At 48.8% G+C, this 21,154-nt stretch overlaps 1 protein-coding gene and 1 long non-coding RNA gene across 2 annotated transcripts in view; both read right to left on the bottom strand.

Moving 5' to 3' along the window:
• Positions 1-17,329, bottom strand: part of GMNC (geminin coiled-coil domain containing) — a gene marked incomplete at its 5' end in the record, with an annotated part of 56,162 nt that extends 38,833 nt beyond the window's left edge. Inside the window, 2 exons of the mRNA XM_082222990.1 lie at positions 16,724-16,874; positions 17,309-17,329. Of these exons, the coding sequence (XP_082079116.1) occupies positions 16,724-16,874; positions 17,309-17,329 (172 nt within the window). The remainder of the gene's footprint in view (positions 1-16,723; positions 16,875-17,308) is intronic.
• LOC309533325 overlaps positions 1-21,154 on the bottom strand; it is a 428,448-nt gene that overhangs the window by 263,773 nt on the left and 143,521 nt on the right. The gene's annotated exons all lie outside the window — the stretch shown is intronic.

The raw sequence follows: 21,154 nt of genomic DNA, 5'->3' as shown, positions 1-21,154 counted from the left end.
AGGGAAATGCTGCTGCATGGATTATGTTCGTTTCAGTTTGGCTCCTTCAGGAGAATGTCCTTGTGTAGCTGGCCCTGTGTCTCAGGAGACCTGCCTGCTTCCCACCTGGTCAAGAACCTAAGAACATAAGAAGAGTCGGTTGGATCAGGCCAATGGCCCATGCAGTCCAGCATCATGTTATCACAGTGGCCAACCAGATGTTTGTGGGAAGCCCACAAGCAGGTTTTGAGCACAAGGGCAACTCTCCAGTCCTGCAAGTTACCAGTCACTCGTATTCAGAAACATTGCTGCCTCCAGCTGTGGAAGCAGAGCAGAGCCATCCTGGCCAGTTGTCATTGATAGCCTTCCATCATGGACTGACTGGGTGCCAAGAAGTGGTGAGAGGCACCAGCCGGGGAACTCCCAGGGGAAGAAGGCTCAGAGCTGGGGGGCTGGTGGTGGAACGACAATGTGTGCTCAGAGGGAGAAGAGGGAGCAGGCTGGGAGAAGGACATGTTGAAAGCTGAAGGGGCAACAGAGTTTAGTGAGCAGGAAGAGGTTGTGGCAGAGATCAGTCGAGAATCAGAGGCAGAAGCGGAGGCTGGAGAGGAGGGGGACAAAGAGTCAGAGTGAAGGAAAGCTGCTGAAGAAGCCAGGGGGTCTCCCTCTCCTGCTGTGACCAGCTTCCCTCCCCCCTGGTCACCCAGAACAGGAAGAGGGATGAAAAGGGTGGAGCAAAGAGAGACAAGGCGAAGGAGTCTCAGGTTGCTGAGGAAGGACCTGGAGTCTTAGAGCGTGGTGGGAAGGCAGGGACCATGCCTCACTGGGGCAAGACCTACTGGAAAGAGTTGCTGAGACCACTAGGCCTGAGCTGTTTGGGTTTCTTTGAATAAAGACTTAACTTCACTGACTCCGGCTCCTAACAGCCTCTCCTTCATAATAGGTTTATCTTCCATGGCATAAGAAGATCCCTTTCTCACAGGGACCAGCCAGATGCCTGTGGGAAATCTGCAAGCAGGATTCAAGCACAATACTTCTCTCCCTCTTCTGGTTTTCAGCGACGAGTATTCAGGTGCCTCACTTTACCCCATGAGCAGAGCCGCCTCATCTGTGGTCCAAGGCCAGTTGGCTTTGTGTAAGGATACTGTGTCATAGGAGGGTGACCAAGATGTTCAGGGGTCTGGAAACCAAGCCTGATGAGGAATGGTTGAAGGATCTGGGTATATTTGTCCTCCAGAAGAGGAGACTGAGAGGGGATATGATAGCCATCTTCAAAAATTTGAAGGGCTGTCACATGGAAGATGGAGCAAGCTGGTTTTCTGTTATTCCAGGCGGAACCGGAACCAGTGGATTAAATTAACAAGAAAGGAGATTCTAATGAAACATTAGGAAGAACTTTCTGGTGGTAAGTGTCACAGTCTGGTTCACGGGCAATCGAAGTCCTGGCAGGGGACGTCAGGACTGGGGGCAAGATGGGAGGGTGGGAGCAGGAACAGTGGACCAGAAGCCAGGATTCAGGAAGCCAAGGGTCCAAGGATCAAGAAGCAAGGAGTCATGAAGTCAGGGGTCCAAGGATCAAGAAGCAAGAAGCCAAACGCAACAAGGCAAGGAACGTGTTGCTGTGGCAAAGAGCTGAAGAGAAATGCTGACCTTATAACCCTTCCCGGCTCTTGCCACCAGGTGCTGTGAGTTACCAATCGGCCTCACCTGTGCGGCCGCGCCTTGTCTCTTCAGAACAAACTTAGGAAAGCCCCAGTCCTGCAAAGTCCTATTGGTCACAAGGCCTGGCTCCAGCACGCACACCTGACAGTAAGCTGTTCAACAGTGGAATGAACTCTCTCTGAACATGGTGGGCTCTCCATCACTGAAGGTTACTATGCAGACGTTGGCTGGCCATCTGTCAGGGATGCCTTAGTTGCGATTCCTGTGTTGCAGGAGAGTGGGATGGATGATCCTTGGGGTTCCTTCCAACCCTACAATTCTATGATTTCAAGCCTCGCCCCCTCTCATTAACTGCTCCCCAAACCCTCAGACCCCCACCCCTCAGTCTACCACGTTCCCCTTGCCCCCACCCCACAGCAAGCCCGGAGACATCTGTGCCACAGCTTGCGGGGTGCAATTTCAGGTGGGCCATGTGTTCTTCTCGGAGCCCCTCGTCTCATTTCGGTCCCCGCTGTTGGCGAGGCCAATTAGAGGAGGGGAAGCGGGCTGTGGACCGCGTGCCGCCCGTAACCGCAAGGACTTAGCGGCCTCAAATCTCTGTTATTACCAAGCTGTTCCTGCCAGCGGCACGCCGCCGCCAAACAAAAAGGAGTAGATTAGGATCAATCGGTCCTCCCCGAAAGCCTGCCGCTGGGGCTTTCAGGCACACCCTCCCGACCAAAACTTTCCCCCTCCACCTCCGCCTGAACACCTACAGCCCACTCCCAGCTAACAAGGTGGCTGCCCAGTCAGCTCCAGCCCCAGAACCATATGCTCTCAATTAAGTTAACTTCCCACTTTTGTCGCCAGAGGCTGCCCCTGCCAGAGCAGCGACGGCCCCCGAGGGTATTTGGGGTGGGGGTGGGCTGATCCAATTGACGCCACCAGCCAGCCAGCCAGCCCTGAGCCCTCCCCTCCGCCCAGACAGGGCATATTCCATTCCAGCTGTGGCATTGTCGGGCGAATTACCTTTATCCTCAATTTAAAAAGCCAGCGTGAAATCGAAAGGGGCCGGAGGAGGGGAGAATAAAGGATGTGAGCAGGAGGAGGAGGAGGAGGAGGAGAGGCAATGTGTGGGGAAGGCACTGGCGGGCCAATGCAGAGGGAGAGTCTGGCGTGTGAAACTCAGCTGGGCCTACGTGGCTCCGGAGAGGTTTCGGAGATTGACAGCCCAGCCTCGCTCAGCCTTTGATTACTCAGTTCTGCGGCTCGAGGTCTCCTGTTACTCAGCAAGGTGGGGCTGGATGGCATGATTGTTTTGGGGGGGCTTGTCTGTGTTCAGGGAGCCTTTCGGTTGCCAGGCAATGAGACGTCCTCAGTGGCAGGGGCACCAGAGGGCAGAGGTGGGATGCAGGGCGACGCTGCATAGCACTGCTCTGTTCTTCCTTGGTATGTCCCCTTGTGGAATACTGTGTCCAGTTCTGGGCACCACAGTCTAAGACAGATATTGAGAAGCTAGAAATTATGCGACTGGGATTCAGTGGCGTAGCGTGGGGGTGCAGGGGGGCCGCACTGGGCGCAACATCTGGAGGTTAGGGTTAGGGGCGCAAATCCACGGGTTAGGGGGCGCAAATCCACGGGTTAGGGGGCGCAAATTACTTGCCTTGCCCCGGGTGCTGACAACCCACGCTACGCCACTGCTGGGATTATCAACCAAGCCTGATGAGGAACGGTTGAAGGAGCTGGGGTTTTTTAGCTTGAAGAAGAGGAGCCTGAGAAGGGATATGAGACCCTCCTTCAAATATCCGCACGGCTGTCCCAGGGCAGAGAGAGCAAGTGGGTTGCCTGCTGCTTCCGAGGGCAGGTCCCAAACCAATGGATTCAAATTTCATCAGGTATTGTTGAGCTGTGATTCCTGGAGGTTGAGCTAGATGGCCTTTGGGATCCCTCCCAAGCCTCCCATTCTGTGAGACATTCTAAGCACACAAATTCAGAGGGTTCTGTATAGTACACACATCTCTCCATCTAGGCAAGCAAGAGGCATTACCATCCGCTGAGGACATATTTTGCTCGGGTAAATGCACTAATGGAACAGGGTCACCAGGTGGCAGCAGGTAACCTGAAGAAAGTCCTGAGGGCCAGATACAGAGGTCCAGGGGCCATGTTCAGGCCCCTGGCCTGAGGTTCCCCACCTCTGATAAAGTACAGAAGAAAGAAGGGACTTGTTTACTTAGCGCAGAGTTGAACTGTGGAACTCTGTTCCACAGGAGGAACTGATATGGCTTGAAAAGAGAAGGAGACAAATTCATAGAGGAGGAGGAAACTATCAGTGGCTACAAGCCAGGGTGACTCTGCTCTGCCACCACAGAAATGCTTATGAATACCAGTTGCTGGAAACCACAAGAGGGTTGGGGGGGTGCCTTTGTGTTCAAATCCGGCTTGTGGGCTTCCCAGAAGAGACATCTGGTTGACCGCTATGACAAGAATTGATGCTTTTGAATGATGGTGCTGGAGGAGACTCTTGAGAGTCCCATGGACTGCAAGGAGATCAAACCTCTCCATTCTTAAGGAAATCAGCCCTGAGTGCTCCCTGGAAGGACAGATCGTGAAGCTGAGGCTCCAAGACTTTGGCCACCTCATGGGAAGAGAAGACTCCCTGGAAAAGACCCTGATGCTGGGGAAATGGAGGGCACAAGGAGAAGGGGACGACAGAGGACGAGATGGTGGGACAGTGTTCTCGAAGCTACCAGCATGAGTTTGACCAAACTGCTGTAGGCGGTGGAAGACAGGAGTGCCTGGCGTGCTCTGGTCCAGGGGGTCACGAAGAGGCGGACACGACTAAACGACTAAAAAACAACAAATGAACACCACGTCAGGGAAAATATGAAGCCATCAGCAGATTATAGCAATAAATATTATACATTGGGTGAGGAGAAGCAAAAAAAAATAGTTTCCTTGTGATGATTAAATCTTTATGGCAGGATTAGGAAGTTTTAAGGCAGATTTAATTAAACGGCGCAGGATGCTGAGGTTCATTTCATACACCACTGGTGGGGAAGGGCTCTTTGGTTAATGGGTTTCTAGTGTTAAAAGGGGACTAGATTCTCTTCCGTAAGAATAAAGGCAGGCCATGCGCACTGATGGGGAGGGAGCAAAGCTCCACCACCCCTCAGCCACCTGACAGCCTCCATCTGCAAACAAATGATTGGTAACCCGATCGAGGGGCTCTGAGCGCCGCCTCATTCCTTTGGCCTCATTCAGTGGTCCGGAGGCCTGTCTGAGAGATGCCTGCTCCACGAAGCATCAGTCAAGGAGCCACTGAAGCAGGAGGCGGCCTGAGCAGGTAGGGCTCCTCCTGCTCAACTTTGGCAGAGAATGGTCCTCTTCTGCTCCTGCTTCTGGCAAACCCCATTCCTGCCACACCGGTCCTGCTCTGACATCTGTCAGAGAGAAAGGCCTGGTGCCTGGAGTTAGCACAAGCAAACTGTGCCACCTTCCGGCCTCTTGAATTCCTGCAAAGTCTTGTCAGTTTGTACAATAAGCTTCAGGGCTGACACAGGGGTGTGGGGAGAACATCTGAGAAGAAGCAGGGGGTGGCATGGACTGCACGCTCAGCTGACTGGGGTCTCTGTTTTTCCACCAAATTCATAAATGCATAAAGGTGAAACTTCAGGAAACGGCTATGTTGTGCTGTGGGTTGTTTTTTTCCTTACAGCAGAGATCGATCCATGGATGGTATGAAGAAGATGGATATACAGGTATTGATCTTTCTCTCTCTCATAATCTTGGAACCCAGTGAAGGTCATTCAATGGAACTAAACAGTGTGGAATTCGGGACAGACAAAGTATGGTAACTTCAAATAACTTAAGGGCTGTCACACGGAAGAGGAGACAAGTTCATGTTCTCCTGCTCCGGAGGGTAGGACTTGGACCAATGGCATCAAGTTACAAGGAAGGAGATTCCGCCTAAACCTTTCTGACAATAAGAGCTGTTCGACCGTGGAGCGGTCTCCCTCTGGAAGTGGTGGGCTCTCCTTCCTGGGAGGGTTTGAAGCAGAGATTGAATGGCCATCTGCCATGGATACTTTAGCTGAGGTTCCTGAATTACAGAGGGGTTGGACTAGATCAGTCTTGGGCTCCCTCCTCCAATTCCATAATTCTATTATTCTACTTAGGGATGCAGGTGACGCTGTGGGTTAAACCGTAGAGCCTAGGACTTGCCAATCAGAAAGTCAGCAGTTCAAATCCCCACGATGGGGTGAGCTCCCATTGCTCGGTCCCTGCTCCTGACCACCTAGCCATTCGAAAGCACGTCAAAGTGCAAGTAGATAAATAGGTACCACTCCAGCAGGAAGGTAAACAGCATTTCCGTGCGCTGCTCTGGCTTTACCAGAAGTGGCTTAGTCCTGCTGGCCACATGACCTGCTGGCTGTACGCCGGCTCCCTTGGCCAATAAAGCGAGATGAGTGCCGCAATCCCAGAGTTGACCACGACTGGACCTAAAGGTCAGGGGTCCCTTTACCTTTATGATTCTACTTGTCCACACAGCACAGAAACCATGGAATTGGCTCCCCCCAGAAATGTTGGCCACTGATTTGAAGGGATTTCGAAAAGGAGGTTTGATCATTTCATGGAAGATAAGGCGATCAATGGTTGCCAGCCCAGGTAGGGATGTTTTACCTCCACTGTGACAGGTAACATAACCCCTGAATGCCAGTTGCTAGGAATCGCCATTGAGGAAAGCACACTTATGCTCAGATTCTGTTTGCGGAAATCCTGTTCCGGTTTTTATTTGGCCACTGTGAGAACAGGAGAACCTTGTAATATCCCCGTTGGGGCAACAATGCTGAAATGCTTCTGAACACAATTTGCCAGAAACCACAGGGAGGGAGAAGGCTCTGGTGTGCAGGTCCTGCTTGCAGGATTCCCAAATTGGGGCATCTGGTAGGCCACTGTTCGAAGAGGATGCTGGACTAGATAGGCCCTTGCCCTGATCCTGCAACCTCTTCTCATGTACTCTAGGTCCCTGTCCTTAGTACAAGTTTTCCCCATCATGGATTCACTAAGATCACCCACAATTCTCCGTCTAAAATCCTTGGCCCTTCTCTAGAGAACTACAGTTCCCAGGACCTGCTGGGGGAAAGAGAAGAATAGCCGTGCCTTTGGCGTGGACGGACGCCTCAAGAGGCATTGGCCAAGGAGACTCCCTTCAGAATTAATTGCATCACAGCGTGTGCAATCTGCAACGGCCCGTTCCTTTACAAGTTTCGTCCAGCTCAATTTGAGCCAGAATTTTGATCTTCGTCCAGTTCCCCAATCTGGGGCTTTCACTTCACCCTAGGCAGAGACCCCGCAACAGAGAGTGGTGCTTTTGTTTCAGCAGTTTCTGGATGAAGACGAATCGGGACGGGAGGAATGTGCCGCTTTTGAAATGACTCTCCTGGGTTCTGGCACTATCACTGTTTTGCCCCAGAGAGGGTCCTTCCCTGCCCCTCTTTCTCTCCATTTTAAACACAACACCGGGACCCCTATTTGTGGGTCGGCTCCCAGTCCTGGGCCAGACGCACCCTGGTCACTTCCCCGAGTCCTTATCTCCTGAATGGCACAGCTAAGGTGTTGGCAAACACCAGCTATCCTCCCAATTATCATTAGCAAATTGTCGAAAACAGAGCAGGCCTACCAGGCGGTTAGGGGGCCCTGAGCCATGTAAACATATTAGAAAGGGCTGTTTGTGTGTGCGCCGGGCAAATTTGTTTGGTTTCAAGAATGCAAACGGCCCCAGCCAGGCTTGGCAATCGCTGCAATGCAGCCTTGGATAAATATGACGGATAAAAGGTTGCTCAGGACCTCTCCGCCCGCCCCACAGGGAGCTGCGGACTGGAATCTGCCAACCCGGAGGGAGCCCATCCCGTCGCCCCAGACAAAGCTCAGAGCCTCAGCCTCTCGTCTCTCTCCAAAACCTGCCCAGGGACAACCGGGTGCCCTTGGACCCGGGGCCTGGCTTCTGCAGGGGCGGGTGTGAGAGAATCAGGTCAGTTCACACAACCCCCAAGCATTATTGTCTGCGGTTGCTGAGGTGCACAGAAAGAAAGCATCTTCATTGGAGGTTTTCAAGGAGAGGTCGGATAGCCATCTACCAGGGGTTCTTTAGCTGTGGTTCTGGGTGGCAGGGGGTTGAGCTAGATGACCCTAGGCCAGTGTGGTGTAGTGGTGAAGAGCGGTGGCTTAGAGTGTTTAATCTGTGCCAGACCCATGCATGCATTTGAGCTGTGTGCTAGCCAGTGTTGTGTAGTAGTTCAGAGTGGTGGACTTGTAATCTGGGGAAACGGGTTTGCGTCTCGGTTCCTCCACATGCAGCTGCTGGGTGACCTTGGGCCAGTCAAAATTCTCTGAAGTCTCTCAGCCCCACTCACCTCACAGAGTGTTTGTTGTGGGGGAGGAAGGGAAAGGAGATTGTGAGCCGCTTTGAGACTCCTTAGGGTAGTGATAAAGCGGGATATCAAATACAAACTCTTCTTCTTCTTCTTCTTCTTCTTCTCCTTCTCCTTCTTCTTCTTCTCCTCCTCCTCCTCCTCCTCCTCCTCCTCCTCCTCCTCCTTCCTCTTCTTCTTCTTCTTCCTCCAGCTTTATGATTCTATGGAGGGAGATACCAACTAAACATTAGGAAGAACCTTCTAACAGTCACAGAAGTTCAGCAATGTCTAAGCACACGATGACCATGTACATACTCAAGAGACAATCTTTTATAGAATTCTTTGTCAGCGTGGTGGGAGGATATAGAATTGCTTAATAAACCCATCTTATTTCGAATGAATCTGTGTAAATGAAAATATCAAATGCTGCGGAACAGTGCTCATTTAATAATATAGTCACTGCAATAATGAAGAATTCTACGAAACAGTAGTCAATATCCGGAATCACTGTTCAGTGTTGGACATCATGTTTGCTGAATACACAAAGCTTCACAGCTTGTCTGTCATCGTACACAGTCTGGTACCTCACTTCATTTAAAGATTTTCAGAGACTTTGAGACTAAAGATTTCATTTTGGACTTGTTATGGTTTAAAGGAATTCTATAAAAGATTGTCTATTGCGTATGTACATGGTCACCGTGTTGCCGAGACATTGCTGATGTTCTCTTTGCAACACAGGGTTTGTTTAGTCACAGAGGTTCGACAGTGGACTGGACTCCCTCGGGAGATGGTGGGCTCTCCTTCCTTGGAGGTTTTTAAGCAGAGGTCAGGTGGTCATCTGTCATAGATGCTTTAGCGGAGATTCCCGCATTGCAGGCGGTTGGACTAGATGCCCCCAGGGTCCCTTTAACTACAATTCTATGATTCTAAGAATCACAAGAACCCACCCACCCTTTGACTCAGTTATGCCACTCTAGGAAAACTGAGTTCCTTGAAGCGGGCTCTCAATTTTATTTTAATTACATAAAATTTATACACTGCTTGATTGGGGTTTTGAGGGGTTTTTTTACCCTGACCTCAAAGCTGTTTATAATGCAATAAAATTTTCATTAAAACAACTCTTTAAAACATTCAAAAGATGAAATCAGCATCAGCTGAAAACAGATTAAAACCTACATCCATATTCGACACACCTGGGAAGGCTTGCCTAAAGCAAAATGTTTCGGGCAGGTGCTGAAAAGCGAACAACGAACCCGCTGCCTGGTGTCAATTGGCAGGGAGTTCCACAGTGTAGGTGCTGTCACACTGAAAGACCGAATTCTTACAAATGTAGAAAAAGTAACAGGGCCAGTTATGCAGACCGAAGTGGTTAAGTGGCAATATATGAGTCAAGAGTGTTGCAAAACCTGTGGCAGTTTTTGTGCATGGGTGCATCTGTCAATTTCAGTTTCTCTCAGCTTCTCCTTTTTTTCTATTTTAAGGCCAGTTCTGCGGATTTTTGGATCACTGTGTGATTTATTTTATTTTTAAAAAAATTGCAAAAATTCAGCAGCAGTCTGGCAAAGAGTTCCCATCATATACATTTTTTTTTGTATGCCCAATAGACACCTTTCCTTTTTGCAAAACAGTTCCCCCAATCGAGTGCATTTTTGTGTGCCATTTCCACTGACCTATGCAGTACATTTCTGAGCACAGTTCAAAGTTTTGGTGCTGACCTTTAAAGCCCTAAATGGCCTCAAAGGCCCAGTATACCTGAAGGAGTGTCTCCACCCCCATCGTTCTGCCCAGACACTGAGGTCCAGATCCCAGGGCCTTCTGGAGGTTCCCTCCCTGTGAGAAGTGAGGTTACAGGGAACCAGACGGAGGGCCTTCTCGGTAGTGGCACCCTCCCATCAGATGTCAAGGAAATAAGCAAATATCCTATTTTTAAAATACATCTGAAGGCAGCCCTGTTTAGGGAAGTTTTTAATGTTTGATTTGTTATCATGTTTTTAATATTTGATTGGGAGCTGCCCAGAGTGACAGGGGAAACCTAGCCAGATGGGCGGGGTATAAATTCTTCTTATTCTTCTCTCCCCCCCCCCCCCAATTACCTGGCTGGAAAAGTACTTTGCAAAATTCAGAGAAGTACAAATTTCAAAGATTGCCTATGTTTCAGGAAGAACTTTCTGATGGCAAGGCCCATTTGATGGTGGAACAGGCTGCCTTAGAAGATGGTGTACTCTAATTCCATGGAGGTTTTTGAGCAGAGGTTGCATAGACACCTGTCAAGGATTTAGCTGTAATTCCTGCATTGCAGAGGGTTGGACTAGATGGCCCTTGGGAGACCCTTTCCATTCTACAGTTCTATGATTCTATGATTCCCTGGCCTCATCAGTCTCCCACCTCTGTGAGGGTCCTGGGCCTCCCTTCCCCAACTCTCCCATGCCCACATCCTCCAAACACATCATATCACACCTCCCACAGCTGTGGACCGAAAATCCTGCCCCACAACTCCAACAGAAACCCCCACCTGACACATGTGAATTCCTCGGGCATCAATCCTGCCCGTTTATTTTTCCAAACAATGGTGAGGTATTTCAGCCAACGATCCGACCGGCGGACGGAGAGCTGAAGGATCTCCACCGGCAGCGGGCTGTTTATTTGCCCAGGTCTGGCAAGGCTTGGCGAATTCTCCCACGAAGGCCTCTCTTTAAAGGCACCACAAGACACGTTTTGTCCTGCTTCCCTTTCAGGCTGGCTCTTAATTGCTCCGCTAATAAACAGTTTGGTATGAATGTGGAAATGCAAGTGATAGTCTGGGCCTGGGATTTGCATCAGTCGGTTCTCCTTCCCTCCACCGCGGCTTCACACACACACACACACACACACACACACACCCTTTCCCTCAGGCTTTGCTGCAAGCCCAGCTGGGCCTCTTTTGGGGGGATTCGTCTTCGGGGCTTCAGATGCTACACGTGAGGTGGCTACGGAGAGCCAGGATTTGGCAACGACAGCTTGACTGAATTGCAAAGGTCTGGGAAACAGGCTGCCCTTTCACCGCGGGGTTTTGGCTGCTGCCAGTCAAGGAGGGCACGAAAGGAGGACCCCTGAAGACCCATTCGCTGCCCCTGGGAAGCTCTTAATGGCATCTGAGATCTAATGCCAGGCAAGTAGACAGGACAGGCTATGGTGTGCATCCATCACCATCTCTCTCTCCAGGGTTCAAGGGAAGCTGAAATCCTCTCCATCCATATATATATATGTTCCAGTAACAAAAAGCCGAAAGCACCAGCCTGAAGATGACGAGTGAGACCTCGTCGAAACGTCGCCCAGACACCCCGACTCTTACACGGGAAGACACCCGAAGACACCAAAACCTGCATATATATATATATATATATATATATATATATATATATATATGTTTTCATTAAGTCTCCAAAGATATTTCAAATATCTGAAATATTTTGAAAGCTACAGATAGGTAGCCGTGTTGGTCTGCCATACTCAAAATAAAAAAATTCCTTCCAGTAGCACCTTAAAGACCAACTAAGTTAGTTCTTGGTATGAGCTTTCGTGTGCATGCACACTTCTTCAGATACACTGAAACAGAAGTTTCCAGAAGTTGTCTATATAGAAGGATCTGGCAACTTCTGTTTCAGTGTATCTGAAGAAGTGTGCATGCAAACGAAAGCTCATACCAAGAACTAACTTAGTTGGTCTTTAAGGTGCTACTGGAAGGAATTTTTTTATTTTGAAAGCTGAAATTCTTAGCACACTGAACTGAGGTGGTCACTACCTGCTTCGCCAAGGTTTGACCCAACGAAGGAGAAAAGAGATTCCTTGCCATCATTAGGATGAACTAGTAGCCACTGACAGCCCTCACCCCTTCTCCCTGAGTTCGCCTCATCTTCTTTTGAAACATACCCTCTGAAACTTTTCCTGTAGAAAATAGGGACGCGGGTGGCACTGTGGGTTAAATCACAGAGCCTAGGACCAGCTGATCAGAAGGTCGGCGGTTTGAATCCCCGTGATGGGGTGAGCTCCCGTTGCTCGGTCCCTGCTCCTGCCAACCTAGCAGTTCGAAAGCACATCAAAGTGCAAGTAGATAAATAGGTACTGCTTCGACGGGAAAGTAAACGGTGTTTCTGTGCGCTGCTCTGGTGCACCAGAAGCGGCTTAGTCATGCTGGCCACATGACCCAGAAGCTGTACGCCGGCTCCCTCGGCCAGTAAAGCAAGATGAGCACTGCAACCCCAGAGTCTATCGTGACTGGACCAAATGGTCAGGTGTCCCTTTACCTTTACCTATTCTATGTTGTTGTTGTTTAGTCGTTTAGTCGTGTCCGACTCTTCGTGACCCCATGGACCAGAGCACGCCGGGCACCTCTGTCCTCCACTGCCTCCCGCAGTTTGATCAAACTCATGCTAGTAGCTTCAAGAACACCATCCAACCATCTCATTCTCTGTCGTCCCCTTCTCCTTGTGCCCTCCATCTTTCCCAACATCAGGGTCTTTTCCAGGGAGTCTTCTCTTCTCATGAGGTGGCCAAAGTATTGGAGCCTCAGCTTCACGATCTGTCCTTCCAGTGAGCGCTCAGGGCTGATTTCCTTCAGAATGGAGAGGTTTGATCTTCTTGCAGTCCATGGGACTCTCAAGAGTCTCCTCCAGCACCATAATTCAAAAGCATCAATTCTTCGGCGATCAGCCTTCTTTATGGTCCAGCTCTCACTTCCATACATCACTACTGGGAAGACCATGGCTTTTACTATACGGACCTTTGTTGGCAAGGTGATATCTCTGCTTTTTAAGATGTTGTCTAGGTTTGCCATCGCCTTTCTCCCAAGGAGCAGGCGTCTTTTAATTTCGTGACTGCTGTCACCATCTGCACTGATCATGGAGCCCAAGAAAGTAAAATCTCTCACTGCCTCCATTTCTTCCCCTTCTATTTGCCAGGAGGTGATGGGACCAGTGGCCATGATCTTCGTTTTTTTGATGTTGAGCTTCAGACCATATTTTGCGCTCTCCTCTTTCACCCTCATTAACAGGTTCTTTAATTCCTCTTCACTTTCTGCCATCAAGGTTGTGTCATCTGCATATCTGAGGTTGTTGATATTTCTTCCGGCAATCTTAATTCCGGCTTGGGATTCATCCAGCCCAGCCTTTCGCATGATGAATTCTGCATATAAGTTAAATAAGCAGGGAGACAATATACAGTCTTGCCGTACTCCTTTCCCAATTTGGAACCAATCAGTTGTTCCATATCCAGTTCTAACTGTAGCTTCTTGTCCCACATAGAGATTTCGCAGGAGACAGATGAGGTGATCAGGCACTCGCATTTCTTTAAGAACTTGCCATAGTTTGCTGTGGTCAACACAGTCAAAGGCTTTTGCATAGTCAATGAAGCAGAAGTAGATGTCTTTCTGGAACTCTCTGGCTTTCTCCATAATCCAGCGCATGTTTGCAATTTGGTCTCTGGTTCCTCTGCCTCTTCTAAATCCAGCTTGCACTTCTGGGAGTTCTCGGTCCACATACTGCTTGAGCCTTCCTTGTAGAATTTTAAGCATAACCTTGCTAGCATGTGAAATGAGTGAAATTGTGCGGTAGTTGGAGCATTCTTTGGCACTGCCTTTCTTTGGGATTGGGATGTAGACTGATCTTCTCCAATCCTCTGGCCACTGCTGAGTTTTCCAAACTTGCTGGCATATTGAGTGTAGCACCTTAACAGCATCATCTTTTAAAATTTTAAACAGTTCAGCTGGAATACCATGACTTCCACTGGCCATGTTATTTGCAGTGCTTTCTAAGGCCCATTTGACTTCACTCTCCAGGATGTCTGGCTCAAGGTCAGCAACCACACTACCTGGGGTGTACGAGACATCCATATCTTTCTGGTATAATTCCTCTGTGTATTCTTGCCACCTCTTCTTGATGTCTTCTGCTTCAGTTAGATCTTTACCACTTTTGTCCTTAATTATGGTAATCTTTGTACGAAATGTTCCTTTCATATTTCCGATTTTCTTGAACAGATCTCTGGTTCTTCCCATTCTGTTGCTTTCCTCTATTTCTTTGCATTGCTCGTTTAAGAAGGCCTTCTTGTCTCTCCTTGCTATTCTTTGGAAATCTGCATTCAATTTCCTGTATCTTTCACTATCTCCCTCGCATTTTGCTTGCCTTCTCTCCCCCGCTATTTGTAAGGCCTCGTTGGACAGCCACTTTGCTTTCTTGCATTTCTTTTTCATTGGGATGGTTTTAGTTGCTGCCTCCTGTATAATGTTGCGAGCCTCCACCCATAGTTCTTCAGGCACTCTGTCCAGCAAATCTAAATCCTTAAACCTGTTCCTCACTTCCACTGTGTATTCATAAGGGATTTGGTTTAGATTGTATCTTACCTGTCCAGTGGTTTTTCCTACTTTCTTCAGTTTAAGCTTGAATTTTGCTATAAGGAGCTGATGATCTGAGCCACAGTCAGCTCCAGGTCTTGTTTTTGCTGACTGTATAGAGCTTCTCCATCTTTGGCTGCAGAGAATATAATCAATCTGATTTCGATGTTGCCCATCTGGGGATGTCCATGTGTAGAGTCGTCTCTTGTGTTGTTGGAAAAGCGTGTTTGTGATGACCAGCTTGTTCTCTTGACAGAACTCTATTAGCCTTTGCCCTGCTTCGTTTTGATCTCCAAGGCCAAACTTGCCAGTTGTTCCTTTTATCTCTTGATTCCCTACTTTAGCATTCCAATCCCCTATAATGAGCAGAACATCCTTCTTTGGTGTCACTTCTATAAGGTCTTGTAAGTCTTCATAGAATTGGTCAGTTTCAGTTTCTTCAGCACCAGTAGTTGGTGCATAAACTTGGATTACTGTGATGTTAAAAGGTCTGCCTTGGATTCGTATCGAGATCATTCTATCATTTTTGAGACTGCATCCCAGTACAGCTTTCGCCACTCTTTTGTTGACTATGAGGGCCACTCCATTTATCTTACGGGTTTCTTGCCCACAGTAGTAGATATGATAGTCATCCGAGCTGAATTCGCCCATTCCCGTCCATTTTAGCTCACTGATGCCCAGGATGTCAATATTTATTCTTGCCATCTCATTTTTGACCACATCCAACTTACCCAGGTTCATGGTTCTTACATTCCAGGTTCCTATGTAATATTTTTCTTTACAGCATTGGACTTTCCTTTCACTTCCATGCATATCCACAACTGAGCGTCCTTTCGGCTTTGGCCCAGCCGCTTCATCAGCTCTGGATCTACTTGTACTTGTCCTCTGCTCTTCCCCAGTAGCATGTTGGACACCTTCCGACCTGAGGGGCTCATCTTCCAGTGTCATAACTTTTATATGCCTGTTGTCTTTGTCCATGGAGTTTTCTTGGCAGGGATACTGGAGTGGCTTGCCGGTTCCTACTCCAGGTGGATCACGTTTGGTCAAAACTCTCCACTATGACCTGTTCATCTTGGGTGCCCTGCTCGGCATAGTTCATAGCTTCTCTGAGTTCTTCAAGCCCCTTCGCCACGGCAAGGCAGTGATCCATGAAGGGGTACCTATTCTATACTACTGCTAATAATAATTTTATTATTTATACCCGGCCCATCTGGCTTGGTTTCCCCAGCCACCCTGGGCGGCTTCCAACATATATGAAAACATAATAAAACATTAAACATTTTTTAAGAAAACTTCCCTACACAGGGCTGCCCTCAGGTGTCTTCTAAAGGTTGTATAGTTACTTATCTCTTTGGCTCGGGGGTCACATAACTCCACACCCTCCAACATTTCTCTGATGAAATTTGGGACATTCCAATTTGAGGTTTTTTTGGGGGGGGGCAAAGTTGTTGAGCGCTTTTTAGTTTTGCCCAAAGTTGTTGCGCACTTTTTTTTTTTATTCACCAAAATCTACACTTCTGACATAGGTGCCAAACATCAGGGGAAATCCTGGACATTTAAGCAATTTCCACCAGGGCACTGTAACAGACGGCCAGAACTGGCATATGGCAACCTTATAAGCAGAACATTCCTGGATCAAATCAGAAACTGGGACGGCTGGGGGAAATGGGGAGGGTTTGTTAAAGCCACCCAAGTTGGTTGTCATCACTGCCTCCTGCCGAAGTGAGTTCCACAGTTTAACTCTACACTACGTAGTGATGTATAGTGATGTATGGAAGTGAGAGCTGGACCATAAAGAAGGCTGATCGCTGAAGAATGGATGCTTTTGAATTATGGTGCTGGAGGAGACTCTTGAGAGTCCAATGGACTGCAAGAAGATCAAACCTCTCCATTCTGAAGGAAATCAGCCCTGAGTGCTCACTGGAAGGAAAGATCCTGAAGCTGAGGCTCCAATACTTTGGTCACCTCATGAGAAGAGAAGACTCCCTGGAAAAGACCTTGATGTTGGGAAATATGGAGGGCACAAGGAGAAGGGGACGACAGAGGACGAGATGGTGGGACAGTGTTCTCGAAGCTACCAGCATGAGTTTGACCAAACTGTGGGAGGCAGTGGAAGACAGGAGTGCCTGGCATGCTCTGGTCCAGGGGGTCACAAAGAGGCGGATACGACTAAATGACTAAACAACAACAACAAAACATGAAAAAGTAACACCATTGGGGCAAAGGCATATGGGTTCACACACATGCCCCCCCACCCCGGTGCAAGAGGTATATTTTCAACCCTTGCGGGCAGGAAAGCCGCATTGTAACATCTCTCTTCTCTCACCCGCATCCACACATTCTGGCAGTGCCCCAGGTGGGGCCCGAAGTGAGTCCTTGTACTCGATTAGTTTAACCCCCCCTCGGAGGCTCCGATGGGCGAAGGGGACGGGAGGAGGCGATGCTGCGCCAAAGTTTATTTTGTCCACAAGTTCGCTCTGAATAGTCAAGAGCAGAAGAGAGCGAGGAATGGAGAGCGAGAGGGGCTGAAAGCGAATGTCGGCCAGGAAGTTTCCTTCCCTGAGTTCATGGGGCTGGAGGCGGTCCAAGCCCCAGGAGAAGGGAAGGCGAGAGAGAGGAATGATGATGAGGAATCGCCAGTGAAAGGGGCTTGGAAGGAGCGGGGGGAAACCACCGGGATATGGATGGATATGGCAAGGCAGAAAAGGACATGGCTGGCTCCATTGTGGAGCAGGCATTCATCCCTGGACAGGCCTCGGACGGGCTGCCAAGATGAAGGGGCAGTCAGGACAGGCCTCCCGTCACCCCTGGAACCTTGCCTCGGTGCAGGGGGCAAAACCGTCTCCTTGAAAGGCGCGTCCCCCCTCTGGGGGCCTCTTCTCGGGTGACCCTTTTCTCCCCAGCCGCTAACGGGGTCCCTCGTGCCATTCATTGCGCCTGGTTCACAGATGCTCTTCTGTTAACACTGCCATCCCTCATGCTCTCTCTGGGTCTCCTCCGCCTCCCCAAACACCCTCCTTTGAAGACTTGAGCAGCTGAACATGCCTCTCTCTCTTGAGTCCTTGAGCCGCGGTCTCCGACACTTCTCCTCGCTCTCCAACAATTCAGGGCGAAGGGGCGCAATGCCCTTCTCCGCCAATGGTCACGGGGCACCGCAGAGGAGCAGCGGTCAGGCCACGGCCGCCTTCTGGCCAAGACGGGTTTTAATTTCATTTCGTGTCATCTCACTTATTAGGCTTCTTAGTTGCTTGTCACCCAAAGGTCTCCAAGCGACTTGCAGCAAAAAAGAACTATATATAATACATTGATATTTCATATAAAATAACATCGGGGGGGGGCATACGAGCCATATAAATAGTAGTGCACAACATTAACAATACCCAAGTAATAAACAAAGCAATACTCTAACCCACTAATGTTAAGTCCAGTTGCAGACAACTCTGGGGTTGCAGCACTCATCTCGCTTTACAGGCTGAGGGAGCTGATGTTTGTCCGCAGACAGTTTTTCCGGGTCATGTGGCCAGCATGACTAAGCCGCTTCTGGCACAACGGAACACCAAAACCAGAGCAGCGCACGGAAATGCCGTTTACCTTCCAGCCGGAGCGGTACCTATTTATCTACTTGCATTTTGACGTGTTTTCGAACTGCTAGGTTGGCAGGAGCAGGGACTGAGCAACGGGAGCTCACCCTGTCACAGGGATTCGAACCGCCAACCTTCTGATCAGCAAGCCCTAGGCTCTGTGGTTTAGACCACAGCGCCACCCGTATCCCTATTTGATAACTTATACACAAGGTCATTGTAAGCAGGTTAAAACATTAGCAGGATTTTAAACACACTTGTAATGTAACAGAATGTACAGTGGTGCCTCGCAAGATGAAAAGAATCCGTTCCGCGAGTCTCTTCGTCTTGCGGTTTTTTCGTCTTGCGAAGCAAGCCCATTAGCGGATTAGCGGATTAGTGCTATCAGCGGCTTAGCGGGCTTAGCGGATCAGCTGATAAGCGGCTTAGCGGATCAGCTGATAAGCGGCTCAGCGGATCAGCTGTTAAGCGGCTTAGCGGATCAGCTAATAAGCGGCTTAGCAGATCAGCTGTTAAGTGGCTTAGCGGCTTAGGATCAGCTGATAAGCGGCTTGGGAAAAAGGGGGGGAGGAAAAAAACCCCGCAGGAACTCGCAAGACATTTTCGTCTTGCGAAGCAAGCCCATAGAAAATTCGTTTTGCAAAGCACCTCCAAAATGGAAAACCCTTTCGTCTAGCGGGTTTTCCGTCTTGCGAGGCATTCGTCTTGCAGGCCACCACTGTACGGACAATTTAGAAAGTCTTTAAATTGGAGTAGTATTGATATGCAGTGGGAAATAGTATCAATAAGACCCAGAGAAGGGATGGGGGGAAGTCAGGAGATTCAGAGTAATCTTGACATTTGGATTTGGAATTCATTTTGTTATATGTATATATATAAGTGTGTGTGTGTGTGTGTGCGCGCACACACACACACACACACGGTGGTACCTCGGGTTAAGTACTTAATTCGTTCCGGAGGTCCATTCTTAACCTGAAACTGTTCTTAACCTGAAGCACCACTTTAGCTAATGGGGCCTCCTGCTGCCGCTGCGCTGCTGCTGCACGATTTCTGTTCTCATCCTGAAGCAAAGTTCTTAACCCGAGGTACTATTTCTGGGTTAGCGGAGTCTGTAACCTGAAGCGTCTGTAACCCGAGGTACCACTGTATATATAAGATCAAATCAAAATTTATTTTGAAAAAGAAAAAGGAACTGCAGAAGGGAAGAGGGCTCATGCGCTCAGATCCTGCTCTCTGGTTTTTCATAATGGACATTCTCATAATGAGAACAGGATGCTGGACTGGGTGGCGCAAAGAGATCAAGGTGGCATACAATGGTCCCCCCCTTCCCATTTATTCCTCTTTACTACCCTGTGAGGTAGCTTAGGCTGAGAGACAGTGAGTGGCCCACGGACACCCAGTGAGCTTCGTGACCAAGTGGGGATTCGAACTCGGGTCTCCTAGGTCCTAGCATGACGCTGCAACTACAACTCTGGCTCTCTTTCAGTTGAGGTCAGCCCATGCACAGCACTGATTGGCTAGTGCTTTTGCTGGCAGGACTCTTATTCCTATGCCATCCCCAGAGCCGCATTGCAGGTTGATTCGCAGGTGGCGCTGTGGGTTAAACCACAGAGCCTAGGACTTGCCGATCAGAAGGTCGGTGGCTCAAATCCCCGTGACGGGGTGAACTCCCGTTGCTCAGTCCCTGCTCCTGCCAACCTAGCAGTTCAAAAGCACGTCAAAGTGCAAGTAGATAAATAGGCACTGCTCCGGTGGGAAGGTAAAAGGCATTTCCGTGTGCTGCTCTGGTTCGCCACATGACCCAGAAGCTGTATGCCGGCTCCCTTGGCCAATAAAGCGAGATGAGCGCCGCAACCCCAGAGTCGGCCACGACTGGACCTAATGGTCAGGGGTCCCTTTACCTTTACCTTTATCTTTTGCACCTTTTTAAAAAGGGGGGGGAGGAAAAAATAAACCATCAATGGGTGTTGTATTTGTTCTTGCAAGAGTTGACAAAAAATGTAAAAGTCTGTTTATGTATCGGAGGTCAAGGCCAATAAACAAATCAATATTTGAATCTCTGAAAGGTTTGTCCAAATCCCTGCAGAGTCAAAGAGAATTCAGGCTCCCTGGGTGGGAGCAACTGGAATGTTGGTCTGACGCAGTCAAAATAAAAATAATAAAAAAATAAAATTCCTTCCAGTAGCACCTTAGAGACCAGCTAAGTTTGTTCTTGGTACGAGCTTTCGTGTGCATGCACACTTCTTCAGATACCCTGAAACAGGGTGGGGTGGGGTTTTAGGAGATGTGTGATTGACTCAATGGGTACAGTAAACCTATTGACGACTGTTAACGACTGCAATTGGTCCGACAGGAAAAAGCAAGGGATACTATACAGATGATTAGCATATGTAATGAGACAGGAATCCAATATCTCTATTAACACCAAGGTGTTTTCAGTTTAATGATAAGTTGTAATTCAGCAACTTCTCTTTCCAGTCTGTTTCTGAAATTCTTTTGTAATAAGACAGCTGCTTTGAGATCATGTATAGAATGTCCTGGGAGATTGAAGTGTTCTCCTACTGGTTTCTGGGTTGTGATTCCTGATGTCAGATTTCTGTCCATTTATCCTTTGGCGTAAGGTTTGGCCTGTTTGTCCAATACAGAGAGCTGAAGGGCACTTCTGGAATTTGATGGCATACACAATGTTAGAAGATGAGCAGTTAAATAGGCCTGAGATGGTATGTTTGATGTTGCTGGGTCCAGTGATGGTGTTGTCTAGGTGTCTGCGGCAGCAAAGTTGGCATCTGGGTTTATTGCAGGCTCTGGTACCAGTGTCCATGTTAAGTCTCCTTGCTGTATTATTGTGGGTGATGAGTTGTTTAAGACTGGGTGGCTGTCTGTAATAATAATAATAATTTATTGTTTGTACCCCGCCCATCTGGCTGGGTCTCCCCAGCCACTCTGGGCGGCTTCCAACAAAGATTAAGATTAAAAATACATTGAAATGTCACACATTAAAAACTTTCCTAAACAGGGCTTGCCTTCAGATGTCTTCTAAATGTCAGGTAGTTGTTTATCTCTTTGACATCTGGTGAGAGGGTGTTCCACAGGGCGGGTGCCACCACCGAGAAGGCCCTCTGCCTGATTCCCTGTAGCTTTGCTTCTTGCAGTGAGGGAACCGCCAGAAGGCTCTT

This window comes from Podarcis vaucheri (genome assembly GCF_965113315.1).
Source record: "Podarcis vaucheri genome assembly, chromosome: 5".
NCBI classification, from domain to species: domain Eukaryota; kingdom Metazoa; phylum Chordata; class Lepidosauria; order Squamata; family Lacertidae; genus Podarcis; species Podarcis vaucheri.
This window is presented reverse-complemented; position numbering and strand designations above follow the sequence as displayed.